Source organism: Oncorhynchus gorbuscha, linkage group LG18 (assembly GCF_021184085.1).
Source record: "Oncorhynchus gorbuscha isolate QuinsamMale2020 ecotype Even-year linkage group LG18, OgorEven_v1.0, whole genome shotgun sequence".
Lineage (NCBI taxonomy): Eukaryota > Metazoa > Chordata > Actinopteri > Salmoniformes > Salmonidae > Oncorhynchus > Oncorhynchus gorbuscha.
Window position 1 is genome coordinate 59,366,738 of NC_060190.1, and position 21,631 is coordinate 59,388,368.

Genomic DNA, 21,631 nt, shown 5'->3' on the forward strand with positions numbered 1-21,631 from the left:
AGTAAAGTACAGATACCCCAAAAAACGAATTAAGTAGTACTTTAAAGTATTTTTACATCAGTACTTTAACTGACTTAACTGACGACTGACTTCTTGTTTTAGTAAGTCATAATTGCAAAAGTTGATCAACTGTTGCACGTGTTGTAATCTGTCCAAACAAAGGTTTGATAGGACAATAAAGGTTTTAAACGGTTATCGCGGGTAAATTTGTCCCCAACCATTATTCTATTATCAAGATAGAGGTGCAAAAATGTCCTCAAATGTCTTCGACCCCCCCCCCCCCACACCGCCACCATAAGGAAATCCCATGTCAAAGCCCACCGACCCCTCCCCTCAGATACTGCAACTCAGTAAAGTACGGTGGCAGGAGGGGAGCCTTGCCTGACATTGCAGTGCGCACCAAAGCTGATGATGCTTGGCTGATGTTTGATTCAGCTTCTAAAGTAGACTATCAGGGTTGAAGCTCGCTCTCCAATGCACGAGGACTTGGGACAGTCATTTTAGATAGCATATCTCTATCTTTGTATCAATCAATTAATTACACGCATTAATTTGAAAATGGCGACTTTATTGCGTCGACGAGCTTCGGCACTGCTTCTTGCGTGGGGTTATTGTATTTTGGCTGAGACAACTTTGTCTAACATCACTCTTGATAACGAGGTTCACTCCAGCTTCATCCAGCGCCGTCTGAGGAGCCAGGAGCGCCGGGAGATGCAGCGGGAAATCCTCTCCATCCTGGGGCTGCCCCACCGGCCCCGGCCGCATATCTACACCAAACAAAACGCTGCCCCGATGTTCATGCTGGATTTGTACAACGCTATTTCTACGGACGGACAACAGCCAGCAGGCTTTTCATATTATAAGCCCGTTTTAACGACACAGGGGCCCCAGATGGTGACCCAGCAAAACAGTATTTTCCTCAATGACGCGGATATGGTGATGAGCTTTGTCAATCTTGGTATGTCCTACTTATCACCATATCCAGAGACGTATCCATTCATTTCGATGGATATTAATTGACATGTTATTGTTTAGCCTACATGATATAAAATATATATTTCGCGATTGCTCACTTTATTTTTTAAAGCAAAAAACAGTTTATTTCACCTTTGCACAAACGATGACCCAGTCTTGACACAGAAGCTCTTATCTTACAATACCTTCTAAATAGTTTTTTACTCAACACATCTCACACGAACATGACCTAAACACAATAATTAAACAGCTGCTTGTTTAGGTTTACTTTGATTTATCTGACACTGCACTGTAATGCTAATACACTCATTATGCTTAGTTTGACTCATTCAGTGTCTCAATTGCTCATACACTCGTAGAAAAAAATGTTTTTCTGGCCATCCCCATAGGAGAACCCATGGAACCCAAAAGGTTCTACCTGTAACCAAACTATTATGGGACAGCCAAATAACTGTTTTAGGTTCTAGGTGGTACTCTTTTTTTTAGAGTGTAGGGTAGGTAGCCTTCTACTCAGTAAATAACACAGTTTTCCATTTTTTTAAACAAAACTTCCTACCATGGTTTCTCTTTGGACCTGTCTGGTCTATAGGAATACTGACCAGGAGAGCAGAGGTCAGGCAAGGTGAAAGGTGGTTGTGTTGTGCTGGTCAGACAGAGCACTGCTGAGGACCCAGTAGATGCTCCAGTTAGGAGTCAGTCTCTCTGGCTTAACCTTGCCTTAAATCACAGGAGTTGACTGTAGAAAGCAGGCTTAATCACAGTTCACCTGTTGGCATAAGTATTAAAGGGTGAAAGCTTTCTTCACTGCCGTTTTGTTGTTTGTGAGCACTTTGCAGACATAACTCTACTGTTGAACCGAGTGCTAAGTGTGTGTGTGAGTGACGTTCCATTTGTGTGCAGCTTCTAAACGTGGAGGCTTATGGTAACGTTCTCTTTAGATAAGATTCTTCTGCATTCTGAGTTGTAAATGTTATGACAACATGGCTGTATCCGATTTCCCCTGAATCCCTTCAGTGCTCTGGGAGACCGGCTTTAGCAAGGCTTTGTTTAGCATGATTTGGACAGGCATTTCAGTACCCTGGGGAGGGCAGGACAAATCAACAGGGAGATAGACTCAAATCAAATTTTATTTGTCACATGCGCCGAATAGCCTTACAGTGAAATGCTTATTTACAAGCCCTTAACCAACAATGCTTTTAGAAGTTTTAAGAAAAATAAGTGTAAAGTAAAAAATAGAAAATAAAAGTAACAAATAATTAAACAGCAGCAGTAAAATAACAATAGCGAGGCTACATACAGGGGTACCGGTACAGAGGCAATGTGTGGGGGCACCGGTTAGTTGAGGTAATTGAGCTAATATGTACATGTAGGTAGAGTTAAAGTGACTATGCATAGATAATAAACAGAGAGTAGCAGCAGCGTAAAAGACTGGTCTGGGTCACCCTTTGATTAGCTGTTCTGGAGTCTTATGACTTGGGTGTAGAAGCTTTTAAGAAGCCTTTTGGACCTAGACTTGGCGCTCCGATACCGCTTGCCGTGCGGTAGCAGAGATAACAGTCTATGACAAGGGTGGCTGGAGCCAGTGACAATTTTTAGGGCCTTCCTCTGACACCGCCTGGTATAGAGGTCCTTAATTGCAGGAAGCTTGGCCCCAGTGATGTACTGAGCCATACGCACTACCCTCTGTAGTGCCTTGTGGTCGGAGGCTGAGCAGTTGCCATTCCAGGCAGTGATGTAACCAGTCAGGATGCTCTCGATGGTGTAGCTGTAGAACCTTTTGAGGATACCAAATCTTTTCAGTCTCCTGAGGAGGAATAGGCTTTGTCATACCCTCTTCACGACTGTCTTGGTGTGTTTGGACCATGATAGTTTGTTGGTGATGTGAACACCAGGGAACTTGAAGCTCTCAACCTGCTCGACTACATCTCCATCAATGAGAATGGGGGTGTGCTCTTACCTCCTTTTCCTGTAGTCCACAATCATCCCCTTTGTCTTTATCACGTTGAGGGAGACGTTGTTGTCCTGGCACCACACGGCCAGGTCTCTGACCTCCTCCCTATAGGCTGTCTCATCGTTTTCTGCGATCAGGCCTACCATTGTTGTGTCATCGGCAAACTTGATGGTGTTGGAGTCGTGATGTGAGCCATGACCAGCCTTTCAAAGCACTTCATGGCTGCAGACGTGAGTGCTATGGGTTGGTAGTCATTTAGGCAGGTTACCTTAGTGTTTTTGGTCACAGGTACTGCATCTAAGGTGTGTGTGTGTGTGTGTGTGTGTGTGTGTGTGTGTGTGTGTGTGTGTGTGTGTGTGTGTGTGTGTGTGTGTGTGTGTGTGTGTGTGTGTGTGTGTGTGTGTGTGTGTGTGTGTGTGTGTGTGTGTGTGTAAATCAAGGGGGTAGGGTGGGAGGAGTAGGGGGGGTGCTTCCTTGGACATTATTGCGTTTATAAAACCCAAATCCTGCTTTTGTTTCCTTTGGAGATCTCATCGCGGGTCTAATATCACTATGGTGAAACAGCAGACAGTGTGGTGCCTGTGGCTCCCATCCGGCTGGGGCTTTTCATCCAAAGTCAACCCTTTCCCCTTCGTTGTCCTGCCTCAAGGCTTACAGGAGGGATACAGGTTGGGCTTCATGGCCTATTGTGCGTGTGTAAGGTTCTCAATTTATCATCAGGAATAGATTTGGCACTTTTAACCTTCTATTCACATTCATGTGTCTATGCGAGCATGTATGTGAGGCAGGGTGGAGTGACCGGGATAGAGGAAAAGGGAAAAAGTAAGTACATATAAAGTGCAGAGAAAAGAGAAAGAATGAGAAGGATGCAGGGTCCCCGTTCCTCTCATGAACCCATGGCCCTTCTCTCCATTTGATTGGCAGTCTGTTTCCAGATGTGGGTTCCACCATTTTGTAAAGAGCCAGTCCTGGTGGTCCCTGGTAGAGGTCGACCTATTAATCGGAATTGCCGATGAATTAGGGCCGATTTCAAGTTTTCATAACATTCAGTGATCGGCATTTTTGGACACCGATCGTGGCCGATTACATTGCACTCCAGGAGGAGACTGCGTGGCAGGCTTACTACCTGTTATGCGAGTGCAGCAAGGAGCCACGGTAAGGTGCTAGCTAGTATTAAACGTATCTTATAAAAAACAATCAATCTTAACATAATCACTAGTTAACTACATATGGTTGATGATATTACTAGTTTAGCTAGCTTGTCCTGCGTTGCATATAATCGATGCGGTGCCTGTAAATTTATCACTGAATCATAGCCTACTTCGCCAAATGGGTGATTTAACAAGCGCATTCACGAAAAAAGCATTGTCTTTGCACCAATGTGTACCTAACCATAAACATCAACACCTTTCTTAAAATCAATAGACAAGTATATATATTTTAAACCTGCATATTTAGTTAATATTGCCTGCTAACATGAATTTCTTTTAACTAGGGAAACTGTGTCACTTCTCTTGCGTTCTGTGCAACAGAGTCAGGGTATTTGCAGCAGTTTGGGCCACCTGGCTCGTTGTGAACTTTGCGAAGACTATTTATTCCTAACAAAGACAGCCAACTTCGCCAAATGGGGGATGATTTTACAAAAGCGCATTTGCAAAAAAAGCACAATCGTTGCACGACTGTACCTAACCATTAACATCAATGCCTTTCTTAAAATCCATACACAGAAGTATATTTTATTAAACCTTCATATTTAGTTAAAAGAAATCCAAGTTAGCAGGCAATATTAAATTAGGGAAATTGTGTCACTTCTCTTGTGTTCATTGCACGCAAAGTCAGGGTATATGCAACAGTTTGGCCCACCTGGCTAGTTGCAAACTAATTTGCCAGAATTTTACGTAATTATCACATAACATTGAAGTTTGTGCAATGTAACAGGAATATTTAGACGTATGGATGCCACCCGTTAGATAAAATATGGAACTGTTCCGTATTTCACTGAAAGAAAAAAACGTTTTGTTTTCGAAATGATAGTTTCCGGATTTGACCATATTAATGACCTAAGGCTTGTATTTCTGTGTGTTATTATGTTATGATTAAGTATATGATTTGATATTTGATAGAGCAGTCTGACTGAGTGGTGGTAGGCAGTGGCAGGCTCGTAAGCAGTCATTTAAATAAGCACTTTCGTGCGTTTGCCAGCAGCTCTTCGCTGTGCTTCAAGCATTGAGCTGTTTATGACTTCAAGCCTATCAACTCCGGAGCTAGTTAGCGGGGTGCGCCCGCTAATAGCGTTTCAATGGCTCTGAGACCTTGAAGTAGTTGTTCCCCTTGCTCTGCAAGGACCGCGGCTTTTGTGGAGCGATGGGCAACGATGCTTCAAGGGTAGCTGTTGTCAATATGTTCCTGGTTCGAGCCCAGGTAGGGGCGAGGAGAGGGACGGAAGCTATACTGTTACACTGGCAATACTAAAGTGCCTATAAGAACATCCGATAGTCAAATGTATATGAAATACAAATGGTATAGATGTCACGCCCTGACCATAGAGAGCCCTCAGTTCTTTAGGTCAGGTGTTTACGTCAGAGCGTGACTAGGGGGGGTGTTCTAGTCATTTATTTTCTATGTTAGTAATTTGTAGGGTTCCCAATTAGAGGCAGCTGGTAATCGTTGCCTCTAATTGGGGATCATATTTAGGAAGCCCTATCTCCCACCTGCTTTGTGGGATATTGTTTTGTGTATGTGCATGTAGCACCACTACTTTCACGTTTCCTTGTTGGTTTATTGTTTTGTAGAAGTTTCACTTAAAATAAAGATGTGGAACTACAATCACGCTGTGCCTTGGTCCGTCTTTCATCACGATCGTGACAGAATATCCCACCAAGCAAGGACCAAGCGGTGTGCCAAGGAGGAAAAGGTGAGTTGGACCTGGGAGGAGTGGATGCGAGACCCTTCCTTGGCGGGAGTCGCATAAAGATCAAGAAGGACAGCGAGGACGCCGGGGGCCACGGCCACAGAATCCCCAATAATTGTTTTTTGGGGGGGCACATGGGGTGGTCGACTGAGCAGTGGGGAGTGCCAGAGCCCGAATGGCAGACGGTGGAGGAATTCAATGAGGGATACCGGAGAGAGGTGGAGGCGAGGAGTAGGCTACAGCGCAGGCGTGCTGAAGAGTGTGTCATCAGTCCGGTGCCATCTGTGCCGGCTCCACGCACCAGGCCACAAGTGCGCCTTCTCAGCCCGGTATGTGCTGTGCCGGTTCCTCGCACTCACCATGAGGAGTGTGTCTTCAGTCCGCTGCCACAGAAACCCCAGGATTTTTTTTGGGGGGCACATGGAGCTGGCGGCTGAGCAGAGGGAAGAGCCAGAGACCGTCAGGGAGGCGATGGAGAAGTTGGGGGAGAGAGAGATATTGGTCAAGTGTGTTCTGCTCAACATTCGACCTGAAGAACCTGTCAGCAGTCCGGTGAAGTCTGTGCCGGCTTCACGCATCTGGCCTTCAGTGCACCTTCCTGGTCCGGTACGTCCTGTGCCAGCTCCCCGCACCCTCCCTGAAGTGCGTGTTTCCCCTCGATAGACCGCAGCTTCCAGTGAGGGAAAGATAACTTTTCTACCCCCTCTCTCAATGTGCAGGTATTTAGGTGGCCAATGTTGACGCATCTCGGAAATGATGGAATCAGTTCAGTTTTATTAGTCTTGCTTCCTTCATTTCCTAAACAAATTAACGGTGGAAAAAGCTTTGGCTTCTCATGCCCTGTTCTTGTGGAATAGTGGACATATTTTTTCTTCTTTCCCCTAAGTGAATTTAATATATTGAAATGAAACTGCTGTAGGGTATCCTTTTTACTCATTTGTTTTGTGTGTACATACAGTGGGGCAAAAAAGTATTTAGTCAGCCATCAATTGTGCAAGTTCTCCCACTTAAAAGGATGAGAGAGGCCTGTAATTTTCATCATAGGTAGAAAATCTTTGGAGGGAGTTGAAAGTCCGTGTTGCCCAGCAACAGCCCCAAAACACCACTGCTCTAGATGAGATCTGCATGGAGGAATGGGCCAAAATACCAGCAACAGTGTTTGAAAACTTTGTGAAGACTTACAGCAAACGTTTGACCTCTGTTATATACCCTTTGTTGGCAATGACAAAGTATTGAGATAAACTTTTGTTATTGACCAAATACTTATTTTCCACCATAATTTGCAAATACATTCACTAAAAATCCTACAATGTGATTTTCTGGATTTTTTTCTTCTCATTTAGTCTGTCATAGTTGAAAGTGTACCTATGATGAAAATCACAGGCCTCTCTCATCTTCTGTTAGTGGGAGAACTTGCACAATTGGTGGCTGACTAAATACTTTTTTGCCCCACTGTGTACCATTTCCCCACATAGTCAGGACTGTTAGAATCCCCAACCACCATCCAGTCTGCCCACTATCAATATGTATTCATTTCCATGACTATGCAACACATCTGACTATACAGCTGCAGTTTGACCGCACACGTCTGTAGCTTGTCTGCACATCTGTGTCGTTATAATGGAGCTATAGCCATACTGTGGAGTGGAGAGCTCAAGTCTGACTTTACACTGCTGAACCAATCTGACTATAACCTGACTGCATGGTTCCTGGTTGGACTTAGTTGACCTGTATTCCTTATACTGCTAGTTCCTCTTGTTGGGACTCTGCCATAGGCAGACACAGATGTCTTTGGGATGTTCTTGCTTCCATGAGAACACACCTGCCACATATGGGAATAAGAGACAGGCTTATCAGTTATCTTTCACATTGCTCCATGTGAAATGAAATTAAGAAGATGGTGCTGTATGGTCAAAGTTTGCCTTGTAACAGGTTTGTGAACCCAACAGGCTAAATTGAAACCTGACTGTCATAGTAATCTGATTTGGGGAGGAAATAAGCGACTCATGCAGGGTATTTGTTCTCGATACTCAAAGTTGTATAATTCCTCTAATCATTTTTGAATCTCTTTTTTTTTTTTTAAATCTCCTTTTTTTTAAAGACGCGGTTACAACTGAAATGCTAAGCAAGGTTTAACAAAGCCTGTTTGGTGAATAAAACGATCTGATCTCAGAAATAGGGTCTTGGAACATAAGCCACTGAATGTTGTCATACTACCATATAGACCTTTTTAATGGAACCTAAGACAGGGTAGTTGGAGAGGTTAAAAAAATCAATACAAATAACATGTTTTAATGTCACATACACCACCGGATAGGTGCTGTGAAATGGGTTCTTTTAGACATCTGATTAAGAACGTTTTTTTTCATTAGGCATTTTCATTGTGTTCCAGCTTACTTTATTTTATACCAAGTAGATTTTCTAGGTTTTAGTTTTTCCTCTGATGTAGGATATTTATTAACTTCACCCATACATTTTGATTGGCAGCTGAAAATGATTCATTATAAACAAACAGGCTATCGATTGTGCCACGCCAGCGCCGCACGTTGAACCCTGTGTCATGAGCTAAGAAAAGTGTTGAAATGCCTCACAGAGAGAAGTTTGCATATCTGAGGGCTGATCTCTGGAGCTAATGGTCCCTAACGTAAACACACCAAGACCTTACGAGCAATTATTGCCTTCATAAAAACGCCCTGGTTTCTTTCCATCGTTTAAAAAATGACTTGCATGGTTCAGAATGCTCTTTACGGTGTGTGTGTGTGGTTAAAAGTTGTTTTCTGGCCTTTAAGGCGTTGGGTGCATGTGTGCTGCATTAAGTTGTGTGTGTGTGTGTGTGTGTGTGTGTGTGTGTGTGTGTGTGTGTGTGTTCGGTACTGAAACAATACCAAGGCACCAGTGAGACAGACATATGATGTCATGGGGGCTGCTAGTGGGCAGGATGTGTTTAAGATGGGTAATCATGGCTCCACTCTGCACACCTCCAGTGTGGGAAGTCCCCTGTTGCTCAAGAGACCTCCACTAAGCTTTCCAAGGACAAACACATTGGGTAACGCTGTAAAAACACAGCGCTGGAAACCTTCAGGAAATCTTTGGCTCTGCCCCACCACCATTATTGTGGAAACTCTGAGAGTGGCTCAGCTGTTTCAGGGCAGGGTGGGACACCGTGGATCTCAGTTGGGGGACTGATATCAGGCCTAGCCTACTCTCAGAAAGACCATTCACATAAATACTCTATTATCATTCCCCTCCAGAATATAGTACTTCATGTATCATGTATAGTGGTTAAACGTATTCTCCTATGGTGGATTATGGATAACATTTTGAGGATTATGACATTAGGATCATAGTGTTTCTGCAGGGTGTATGTATGGGCATTGGATTGGCTGCTGTGGTTTTTCTGGCATCGCTTTAAGCTTTTCTTGTGGTCAGCACGTGTGTAATTTAAACATGGAGTCCCCCCCCAATTGGCGCTTTATGCAGACTGATGTTAAGATCAATCAGCTCCCTCATGGAAGCAGGAGTTTCCTATTTTTTACACAGTGCTTCTGAGATGTGGGCGGAGCCATGTGGATTAGAAGACTTTGATTCAGCAACATTCTTTGGCAGAATTAAACCACCACCTGGCTGCTGATCTGAGTGTATTCACAGCACTGAGTGTGTTGGTACACATGCACCCCCCACTGTTTCAACAGACCAGGGAATATGGGGAGAAAAGGGATGTGCCTTTAACCCTCCAGGGTCAGTGTTCATTGTGTTAATTGTGCAGCTTTTAATGGATGAGGTTAGCTGTTGGAAAAAGCGGATCCGGGATCAGTTGGTATGGGTAGTGAGTAACCTCTTTTCTCCCACTATCCCCACTCAACAGTTGAGCTGGATCAGAACGTCCTGTCTTCTCGGCGCAACAGGGAATTCCGCTTTGACTTGTCCCATATCCCAGAGGGAGAAGCTGTCTCCGCTGCAGAGTTCAGAATCTACAAGGACTATATCGGAGAACACTATGAGAATGAGACCTTCCATGTGAACGTGTACCAGGTGCTACAGGAGCCCCCTGACAGGTGACACCTCTTCCATTAATCTTCATGTGTGTGGCCTTATAAAACAGTATACTACTCCCTAAAACTGCAGAGACCCACCTTGACCATATAGAACACCCCCTCAAACACCACCCTCACTCCCCACGCCGCCATCATTCACTTAATCCCCATTCTCTAATACCTAGCAACCCTCCCCTCCCTCCACCCAACCCCTCTCTTTTTGGCCACACTATCAGTTATGATTGTAGTGAACAACAGTTTGATTTGTCCACCTAGAAAAAACGCACACACACACACACACACACACACACACACACACACACACACACACACACACACACACACACACACACACACACACACACACACACACACACACACACACACACACACACACACACACACACACACACACACACACACACACACACACACACACACACACACACACACACACACACACACAGCTTGACATCAGAGCCCAGTCATGTGTAGGCATGGCCTGTCCCACAGAGGTGACAGTGAGGCTATGTCGGTGCTAAGAACAACACCATTGTCATTCAGAGACACACATGCCTTCCATACAGACAACAAGGCGGCAAGAAAAAGAAACAGTCTGTGTTGTGGGCCTGGGGGCCTGAAACTCAATCTGTAAACAAATCCATTGTCTGTGAGATCTGCCCCAGAGCTGTGATATCTGCTTCACTCAGTCTGGGAATTTTCATCTGTGATAAAGATACCTCTTTTAATAATGGCTATCGGTGGGGTTAGATTGACACTGCATGTCATCTCTTGTTTTGGATTTACTGTATCCTGGGTTCTCTCCAGGTGGCTAGTCTCTCCTGTCTCTGCTATTTATTGGAATATGTATCAGCTATCTAGATCAACTTTTATATAACTACTTTACTTTTACATACTGCACTACATAGCAGCATCCCAAACTGCCACTAAGGAGAATGGTTTGAAATGCAATGTGAAGTGGCAAGGCTATATATGTTTTTCCAGACTTGAGGCAACTGATGTTAGAATTTAGAAGAACACACTTCCTAGGTCTGTAACTCTTTGTTGTGTATCTAACTGAGACTTTATGTGCTGTGTATCTAATGTTAGTAGTCAATGTGCCCCTCAGTGAGGAGGACCTGTTCCTGCTGGACACGCGTGTGGTGTGGGCTATAGAGGAAGGCTGGCTGGTGTTTGACATCACAGCCACCAGTAACCAGTGGGTAGTGAACCTGGACCAGAACTTGGGACTGCAGCTAGCTCTAGAGAGCATGGATGGTGAGTCACTGTCATAAGTTATAAGAGTACTGAATGGCCGCTGGTCCAACAGAGGTAGATCTCTAGGGCTGGTACACCCACCACATAACATTAAATTTAAAAATATCAACATGTTATCTGGACTGACATGTTCATGTATTTCTGTCTCGCTCTACAGGCCAGAGTTTGAATCCCAGGCTAGTAGGGCTGGTGTGGGGCAGTGGGCTACAGGACAAGCAGCCCTTTATGGTGGCCTTCTTTAAGGGAACTGAGGTTCGTCTCCGCAGCATCCGCTCTGTCCACGGCCACAAGGGGCGCAACCCCAACCGCTCTAAAAACCCCAGGAATGCCCAGGACGCACTGAAGGTTGCTGAGGCTGCAGCAGGTACACAAATTACCCACTTGGAGGTTAATGAGTCAGTCAACATTTTATAAACTTCTAAACTTAATTTTCAGGCTATGAATAATATTTAACTAGGAACACCTCTATCATACAGTGTTTAAGTGACAGTGATCACAGTTGATTGTGCTGATTAATCTGTATGCTGTTCATTTCTCCCTTTGTCTTCAGAGACCCTAAGCACAGACCCGAAACAGGGCTGTAAGAAGCATGAGCTGTATGTCAGCTTCAGAGATCTGGGATGGCAGGTGCAGTACTACGACTCCTTCTATCACACCAGATCCTGATACCTCTGTTCTGTACTGTAATGATCTGAGCACCCCCTCTTCTTTCTCTATTCACCCACTTAGATAGGAGTATGACTTGAATAGATTCAATATGACATTATCTCCATCTCCCATTTGTTGGATGTTGTTATGAGAAATTCATTTTTTCAATTGTCCCCTCAGGACTGGATCATTGCACCAGAGGGCTATGCAGCGTACTACTGCCAGGGCGAATGCTCTTTTCCCCTCAACTCCTACATGAATGCCACCAATCATGCCATTGTGCAGACTCTGGTAAGAACATTTGTAGCTTTCATATTATCATATACAGTACTGAGGGGGTTGAATATGGCATTTTCTCAGGGTTTCACTGTAGAGTCTTTACTTTAAATTGTAAATTATTATTATCATTATTTTTTATCAAAGCACTCTTTGATGTCCTGCACCCTGTAAAGAAAACTGCAAAAGTATCAATGCACATTTTACCCCACACTTGAATATTTCTAATAACAGTGCTCTATTCTACCCCCCCCCCCCCCTCAGGTCCACTTCATAAACCCAGAGACAGTGCCCAAACCCTGCTGTGCCCCCACCCAGCTCCACGGCATCTCTGTCCTCTACTTTGACGACAGCTCCAATGTCATTCTGAAGAAGTACCGGAACATGGTGGTCAGAGCCTGCGGTTGTCACTGACCACCATTAGACTTCCCCTTCTCAGGATACGCTGGGGTTAGTGGAGGAAGAGGAGGAAATGGGGATTATGCAGCAAAACTCATTTATTGCCTGATCTATAAGGACCTGCTGCTTCAGGACTGTCAGGAAGACCAACTGCCTTTATTATTGTCTGCAAACAGACAAGTACTAGCAATACTGCCCTAGCAGTAGAGCCATACTGCCCTAGCAGTAGAGCCATACTGCCCTAGCAGTAGAGCCATACTGCCCTAGCAGTAGAGACATACTGCCCTAGCAGTAGAGACATACTGCCCTAGCAGTAGAGACATACTGCCCTAGCAGTAGAGCCATACTGCCCTAGCAGTAGAGCCATACTGCCCTAGCAGTAGAGCCATACTGCCCTAGCAGTAGAGACATACTGCCTTAGCAGTAGAGACATACTGCCCTAGCAGTAGAGACATACGGCCCTAGCAGTAGAGACATACGGCCCTAGCAGTAGAGACATACGGCCCTAGCAGTAGAGCCATACGGCCCTAGCAGTAGAGCCATACTGCCCTAGCAGTAGAGACATACTGCCCTAGCAGTAGAGACATACTGCCCTAGCAGTAGAGACATACTGCCCTAGCAGTAGAGGCATATTGCCCTAGCAGTAGAGGCATACTGCTCTTGCCCAACTACGAAGAAGATCTTTGGCATCTGGATTGTCTCCACTACATGGTGCATTAAAGATAGGGACAAGGCTACTCATCTAGAGAGCGCAATATAATTCCCAGTCAGTACCGTGGAGGAATGACACATCACAGACACTGAACTCTCATCCATTTATTTATAATCTCATTTTTCTTAAGTGAACAAAGAAAGGAAAGTATTGATGAATACAAAAAGATATCCCCCTGGATAGAGGCATGAGACTCAAATGAAATGCTAAAGATGCTCCAAAACGGAACAGAATTAAGAATTTAGCAATTGCTTGTTTATCCATGAGTAGACATTTTAAGATTTGCCTTTGAACAAGATAAATCCAGTTTGGACAGTTCTGCTGTGTGCACCCAGCACCTCTGTGTAAAACAATTGCTGGATAAAACTGCTGCATCTGATTGCATTAGACAGTCTCTGAAATGGGTTTACTTTGACACGTTTCTTTTTTACGGCATAGTTCATTTTTTCCCACAAACAGCTGGGTTTACTTTGACTTCGATGAGAACAAAATGGCTGTCTGTTTTTCCTTTGAACGGCATGTAGGTGATGATGTATTTTGCGGAGCAGAGGTCAGGTGTAAGACATCTGGCTGTCTGTGTGCAGATCCAGAGGCTGCTGCTGTGAGAGATGGCAGAGCTGACGGTTAATACGAGACTGTGTGGGATTGATAGAGTATGCCCTTTTGGGTGGAGTTTCCTGGAGGAGGAGGCACAGACATATATCACCAAGCTCTGCACAGCACAAGAAAGGCATGTGGTCCCAGAGATGCCATTGGTTTTGCCCACAAGAGAACTCTGAGCTATCATTCTGTTCCAGCTTCCTTTTGATATCCTTCCAGACCTGCAGGTGGGCGATCGAGGCCATATTTTCTGTAAAAACTAAATGTCACATTACAGCAACAAATTGCACAGAAACTCTCATAGGCATAGCAGATGTAATACATTTATATCACTTGGCCAGAAAAGCCTTTTCTCACACACTGACAACCAAAACATGGTAACTAAAGACGTTGATGGTTTATGTATAATCTATCATAGGCTCGATAAGCATATGTATATAAATATTGTAAACATCAGCTGGTGAGGTAAAATATAGTAAATGTAGCCTACTTTAGGACTCTATTCAGTCTGTATTGCCGAAGTGTTACAGATTGCGTGCTAGAAATGTCATACCCCCAAGACATGCTAACCTTTCACAATTACAATAACGGCAGATTTTGGGTATAATATTTGTGCGTCTGTTACTTTCTCATTCATCATTATTCTTGATTCATTCAGGATTATCCGTAATCATGGTAGCATCCACATGAATTTAGAAGTGTTTAGAAAATACTCTATTCTTATTTACAATAAAAGTTACTCCAAAATGACACAATACATTATTTACCATTCATTTCTATTGGTCACAAACTAATCTAAAACACAATCAAAACAGACAGGAAATGCATTAAACAAATTTGCAGAGTAACAAGCTTGATGTAGTCATTGTGTTCTATGAATATGGGACCAAATTCTTAACTTTTTACCACTTTAATACACATACTGTATAAGTGAATTTGACCGATTAATTTTGGTCCCCTAAAATGGGGGACTATGTACAAAAAGCACTGTAATATATTAATGGTTCACCAGATAGGAATGAAAATACCCTCAATTTAAAGCTGACAGTCTGCCCTTTAACCTCCTAGTAATTACAAATCCAAAGTGCTTGAATAAAGAGCCCAAACAACAAAAATTGTGTCGCTGTCCTAATACATTTGGAGCTCACTGTATGCAGCATTTACCGTGAATACAGTCTGCTTCCGCAGAACATTCCATTTGAAATGTTTATCACGCTGTACCGCTGAATTTCCGCCATATGGATTGAATAGAGCCCTTTAACATGTTTTATTCTTAATCAACAGAAATATTTCAATTAGAATTTCAGAACATAAAGGATTGTCAAACTGTAGCAAAAGTTGAGGTAAAAGAACAGACCGGACACCAATGACACCAATGATCTAGTGCATAATGTAATGCCAACAACTGTCAGCTATACAGCACACAGGGAGCCCTTCACACTCACTGGGGCATACTTCAACATTCACTGTTCTACATACAGAAATCAGTTCTGTCAATTAAAGTTGCTAATATAGAGGTAGCATAGAATGACATGTATTTCCCCTGAATGATCTCATTGATAAAATTAGGAGTGTTTATGTTTTCAAGTTTTAATAATATTGGGTGACACCTTTAAAATTGCAATTCTAGAGTTGGGTCAAGGTAATATATTGTGCCTGATATATTCTCTCTCACATCCCTGATAATCCATGGCTTTTGGACCAATAACTGCAATTGTACTCTGCTTAGGATCCAGAATCCTGAGAGTCAAATCTATATTTCTTTCCTCCTTGATCATAATAAACCCTTATATAAAAAAGACAAGCAGAAATGAGAAAAAGACAGCCACGAAGACAGCGATGGAAAGAGTGTGAGGTTGAGATAAAGATAATAAAACAAAAGTTAGACTTTGCTGGCTCCCTTTCCATATGGTAGTGGTGTTTATCAGTCCGGGCAGTTGTTGCCTGGGCCACGCAGCTCAGGGGCTGACCAACGCCTCTTCCTTGCTGGTTCCAGTCCCCCTCTCTGCCCTGCTTTTGGCCTATCTGGAGCAGGGGGAAGAGGAGCCTGGGGGCAGGATGTTTGCAGGGGCTTAGGCCCTCTAGCTGGGGTGCCAGGACCCTGGGGTTGGGTGGGTGGGGGAACAGAGGGTGATGTGGGTATGAGAGCCAGGCAGACGTCACCCACACTAAGTTGGTGGCAGCGGAGGCCACAAAGACGGGCTGTTCTCTGGGGACAGCAGGAGGACCAGCCACGCCCACGTACAAAGAACGGGTACTCCGCATACACATCCAGGAACTCCTGTGGGAAAAAATACTGTTACAGTCACAATGTAGTACCTCTGTTTGTCTACTAAAGTGGTGTTAGTGTTCTGAAATTGGGTATTGGCATTGATGTAGTGTCATAATGAGGGATACTGCAGGAATGTATTTCATTTTCTTTAGGGTTAGACTCATCCAGAGTTATACTATTTGCAAATATTTATGATATATTGTATATTGAATTCCATGTTATAAATTATGGAAATGTCAGTAGACAAGCATACAATGACAAACACACTGACATGAGCTCATGTGATGTAATGATGTAGTAGGCTCAGGCCCAGCTCACCTGAGAGTGTTCCTCATGTAGGAGGATGAGGAGGCGGGAGAGGGAGGGGGCTGTGGAGGGGGAGATGTGCTGCACAGTGCAGCAGCTCAGACGCAGCTCTGGACAAGCCTCCGCGCCGATTAGGAAGTCTTCTGTCTGCAAATCCTCAACCCTCCTCAGCCGCCCATCTTTGAGCTCGATTAAAGAGCCTGCCGCAAAGTGAGGGAGCAACCAGGGCAGCTGGTCAGAAGAGGTGGAAGGGTAGGAAGAGTGATGGGAGGAGAGATGTGGAGGCACACATACTTTTTCTGTTACTCCCATGGTCCAATAGTTCTCTGTTGATTGGTCAATAAGTGATGGTCTTATGGGAGATTGTGCCTCAAACTCCAAAGGACTTTGCCCTGAAGCATGGTACTTGGGGGCTGTGGAGAGGTTTGTGTATACCAGTTCAGGGTGGTGGTGTAGGTTCCTGTTGGCGGTAGGAGATAGAGCAGTGTTCAGTGGGGCAGAACCTGTCCCTGAGCTGGGTCGTGGCTGGTGGCCCCCCTGTTTCCTTCTTCTCATATATGGGCCGCTCTGTCTGCTTTGCTGTGTGGTGTGTGGACTTAACTTCTCCCTCACTTTTTTATTAAGGTGCCATCTGTACCCTGCTTCCACCCCACTGGGCTCCTCTGTAGGCAAGGCCATGTGTCTGCAGATAGAGGGGTGGCGTGGGTATTCTGAGGGGTGATGGAGAATGTAGGGAACTTCCCACCCTGAAGGCACTGCAGCCCAACCTCTGTAATGGTGCTCCTTCCACTCAGCCCAGCCATAGCTGTCGTTGACAGGAGAGGGGAGATAGGGGTTGACTCTGGTGGTGGAGGCTGTGGTGGGGGACTGGGTCCAGGGCTGGTATAGCGGGGGCACAGATGCAGGTGTAGGAGGGAGCAGGTCGGAGTAAGATGCATTGTAGGGCTTGACTTCATTATGGCTCTTGTAGGGGAAGGGGACCTTGAACGTGACAGCAGGAGGCTGCTCTGAGAGGCCTGGTCTGGGGTCCCTCTTCTTGGGCGGGAGACTCTCTCTGCCTAGGCCGGTCTCTGGGGTTAGTGTGGTGCTCATTGGTTCACACAGCCGTCACATATACTGACACTTCAGTTCCCGGGCCTACAGGTTGTTGTGGAGAGGTTAAGTCACATAGGCCTCATGTGAAAGAGGCACCCTAAGGGATCCCGTTACTCTCTGGTGAATCATCACTGACAGAGAGGTCAAAGGTGTTCTCAGTCTCAATGATCCAATCTGAAAAAAGACAGGAAGGTGTTTGTTTGACATAAATTATAATTTAACCCTCATCCTTATGTCAAAAGCCCAAGAGGAAGGTACACGAAGATAATTTTATACATTTCATAGCCTTGTATTACAGGCTTTTCAGCTTATAGTCATGTGACTTCTGATGATGCATTTCATAAACTATATTTCATTACGTACTCTCACAACGCCCTCTCTCTCTCTCTCTCTCTCTCGCTCTCTCTCTCTCTCTCTCTCTCTCATATCCCTCGTTTTCTCCCTACTCTCCCTCTCTCTTTAAAATGTGCTACATCAGTGATAGACATGGTCTTTCTCTGCCAGTTCTCCCTGTTTCTCTTAGACCCCTATGGAGTTACAGATGGTGACTATGCCCTTGAAATCTCATCACTAATTTCTCCATTGCCTCCAAATTAGAGCCTTTCAAACCACGGACTGCTGCATTGAGAGTGTGATTGACAGCTGAAGTCTGGCTCACTAGAACACTAAACTTTAACCGGATCTACTTAGGAAGAAGTTACTATGGTAACACAGTATAGTACTGTGCATACTGTGGGAACAGTGTAGATGAGGGGAGGTGTTGCACAGGGGTGTTGTGTTGTGCTTTCCAACACTAATGACAAATATAATCTACTTTGTCTGAATAATATATCACATTCTTACCCAATGATCTTCATACATGGGATGTCATTGATTTGACCATCAACAGGAGTTATTAATTTCGCTGTAGCTGTCCTACTATGCAGCACGGCAACAACATGCATAATGTATTCATGTGAATCTGAGCAAAACACATGCAGATAAAACTGTTATACTTCTCAATATTGTATAAAAATAATGACCTTATATAGAAATGTAGCTTAACCTTGGATTTCCTATGTACAGCTCATACCATAAAGATATTTCACAATGCACACGCTTGCCAGTAGTTTACCTATTCAAATCTACATGCTCTTTATTTACATGATTTGACTGAAAGCCTGAAGAGAAGTGATAGAAGAAAACAGAGCAAGACTTTACGGTGCAATCTTATGCAAAGCTAAAGCCAAGGCCTGAATGGTGTCATCACACCACCGCAGAGGAGTCACCAGCTCCCTTGATTGCTGAATGATGCTCTTTCACTCTGACTAACAGACATGTCTTGGAAGTACGAGGTATAGCTTGGATCATACCTTCCATTGTGTGTACAGACTAGATGACCTCATAAGAATGGGACAGAATACACCCTCAAATTGAGAAACATTCCTTACACAGAGGGCTGTACTGACAGAGGCCAATCATTGGGCAAAAACTCAGAGCAGCAGACTGGTAGTATAACCTATTAAGGGTATCAATTGACCTCACCTTGCTGTGCATGTCATACTACAACTATGCAAATGCAATCTTCATACAGTGTGTTACTTGTAGTGGAACAGTAATTGCTATGAAAGTCCTGAAACATACTTTTATTTTGGTATTGTTATCATTATGTGCAGAGCTCTTTTTCTCAAGCAACACATTTCCAAATTTCGAATTACACCCCAAACATAACTGGTCATATCGCGTTGTGTAAGTTCTGACTGATGTGAAGCCTAATGATCTAGATGGGTTAGATGCACTTTATCACTGATGCAATATTATTGCTATTGAGTTTTTACCACTTCAACCGTAACATAAAGGAATACCATGCATATCTAATGACTACAAAGGAGATGAATACCTTCCTCCCACACACTTATACACATATTATCACATTCACAAGATACATCTGAACAGTTGACACCTTACCTCTCCCTCTCGTCTGGTTAAGGTGTGAGTCTTTAGTACAGCCTGCTGCAGAGTGAATGGGAACATCCAGACAGCCTCACTATGTCTATCAGACAGACGCACTCTCTCTTTTTCCTCCCACTCTCTTTTACACCCCCACTATCTCTAGCCCTCTCGACATATCTAACAGATTTGCTGTGCCCTCTCCTTCCCTCCTTCCCTCACTTCCTCTCTGTTGCTCTGTCTCTTTCTCCGTTTCTAGCTCCGTCTTGACTCCCTCTCCTTCCCTTCTTCTTTCCCTTTCACATCCCTTCTTTCTGGTTTCTGACTTTCTCTCCATCTCTCTCTCTCGCCTCATCCCTCTCTCCTTCCCTCTCTCTCCCTCTCTCTCTCTGGGTGTATAATTAGACATGAGACCGCTGTGATACTCGTCAGCTGATAGTAGGCGTATGGTTGCCTGATGGGCTTGGAACTCTGCCCAGTTGTGGCGAGGGCGGGAAACTATAGCTTAGAATGTTCTGGGCATTACACATCTTTAGCTTTCATGCCTGTTCAACCAGTTGGAATGCAGAACCTTCTAGGGAATATATAGGAAGACACATTCTGAAAATGAAATCCCATTCTGAAAATACTTCCGTTGGCTTCACATTTATTGCAATTCTCAGTTGTTGAAAATGACCACAGTGAATTCTCGCAAGCCACTTCTCTATTACTCCATTTTCTCTATTACTTCTCTATTACTGTGAACACTGAACCAAATGCCAGACAGTGTGAATGTCAGTAAAGTTAGAAAATGATCTGCCTTAATTGCTTTCTATTCAGCAGTTAAAAGGATCAGTATTTAGACCTATATACATTCAGAACAAACACCATTTTTAAACTCAGGACACAAAATATATGTTCCCTCTTTTACTACTCTTCTTTCTCTCCTCTCTTTGTATTTCTTGTCAGCCCTACTCTCATTCTACAGAATAAAAAGTGATCATGGCCCTTGATTCAAGCATCTCCCATCTATAGGAAAGCAATCTGATTTACAGGTAGCTCCAGATGCCCCATGCTCTGCAGGGTGAAACCCCAGTCATGATGAAGCCCACACACACACATTAGAGAGAGGCGAAAAGAGCTTCTCATTTTGAGTCACATCATTCTTCCTCTGCCCACACACACTCTCTCAGACAGTACAGGACATGTCAAGAGTTAAAGCTGGAGGAGTCACTACCTCAACCAACACTTCTCTGACATTTAGGAAGATCACTGTTGATACAAATCAACGTATTATTTTCTCACTCCCACGTCCTCCAAACACCCATTAGAGTATACATGCATCTGCAGTCAGTAGCTTACATCTGCACCCATGCATGGATACCAAGACTTGTTATTGGTAAGGTTTCCACAAAGACAGATAGTTATTCATATGTCCTTCCCCTCTCTCCATCTCTTTCTATATGTCTCTCTCTGGGTGGCAGCATGTGTGCTTTCAGTTGAAAGAATGCCACCTCACAGGAAAACATCCTATACAATAAACCCCCATTGATATTACAATTTTATATACCATATAATTCAAGGCTAATTAAAGGCCTATATAAGGCCTATTCAAATCAAGCAAATAAAACATTTCATATTAGCTATTTAAATGCAGAATAATATCTATTTACAACAGCTCAGGTTGCAATGAAAAGGAAACACATCTTTTGACCACTAGATGGTGTCAATTACTTTGATATTCACACAATGTTGTTGTACTGAGTGATCATTATTTCTGTATTTGCAGGCAATCACTATTGTCCCAGGCAACACATACATTTGATGGGACGGTACTACCCTTACATTTAAAATACCTACTGATACAATGCGGTATAAGTATAGTACGCTATCAAAACTGCCCTGCAATTAAGCACTTAAGTATAATTTTAAGCTTTTCTCTAAAGATTTCTTTAAAATAAAGATACATTTCTCGAAGAAATTGTTTTCAGTCTAGCTAAACCCAATAGGTTATTTTGGAGGTGTTGGCTTCTAATGCTATTTTTGTGATGAAAAATGGAATCTTTGCCATGAACTGAATTATACATGAAGCGCTGAAATCAACTGTTCCTCTGAAGAACAGTGTGTGCTCTTTCAGAGGCAAGCCTAAAAAAAAGATGTTGATTTGTTCAATAACATCAATACTATTCCATTAACGGCAAAAAGATCTTGTATCCTGTCGCATTGCATTTTGTGCACATCAATTGACCCTGGAAGTGAGAGGGAC

The 21,631-nt window shown here is 43.7% G+C and overlaps 2 protein-coding genes across 2 annotated transcripts; one reads left to right on the top strand and one right to left on the bottom strand.

Moving 5' to 3' along the window:
• The first annotated feature begins 375 nt into the window (after positions 1-375).
• LOC124003347 (bone morphogenetic protein 7-like) lies at positions 376-15,890 on the top strand. Its single transcript, XM_046311517.1, has 7 exons — positions 376-958; positions 9,703-9,892; positions 11,001-11,149; positions 11,307-11,513; positions 11,700-11,776; positions 11,978-12,088; positions 12,338-15,890. The coding sequence occupies exons 1-7, from the start codon at positions 559-561 to the stop codon at positions 12,485-12,487; spliced, it is 1,284 nt and encodes a 427-aa protein (XP_046167473.1). The 5' UTR covers positions 376-558; the 3' UTR covers positions 12,488-15,890.
• Positions 13,295-19,677, bottom strand: LOC124003346 (ataxin-1-like). The gene is made up of 3 exons (XM_046311516.1): positions 19,405-19,677; positions 16,375-17,631; positions 13,295-16,065 (listed from the first exon to the last, which is right to left on the bottom strand). Exons 2-3 carry the CDS (start codon positions 17,452-17,454, stop codon positions 15,709-15,711), a joined length of 1,437 nt encoding a protein of 478 aa, XP_046167472.1. The 5' UTR covers positions 17,455-17,631; positions 19,405-19,677; the 3' UTR covers positions 13,295-15,708.
• Between the last annotated feature and the right edge of the window lie 1,954 nt (positions 19,678-21,631).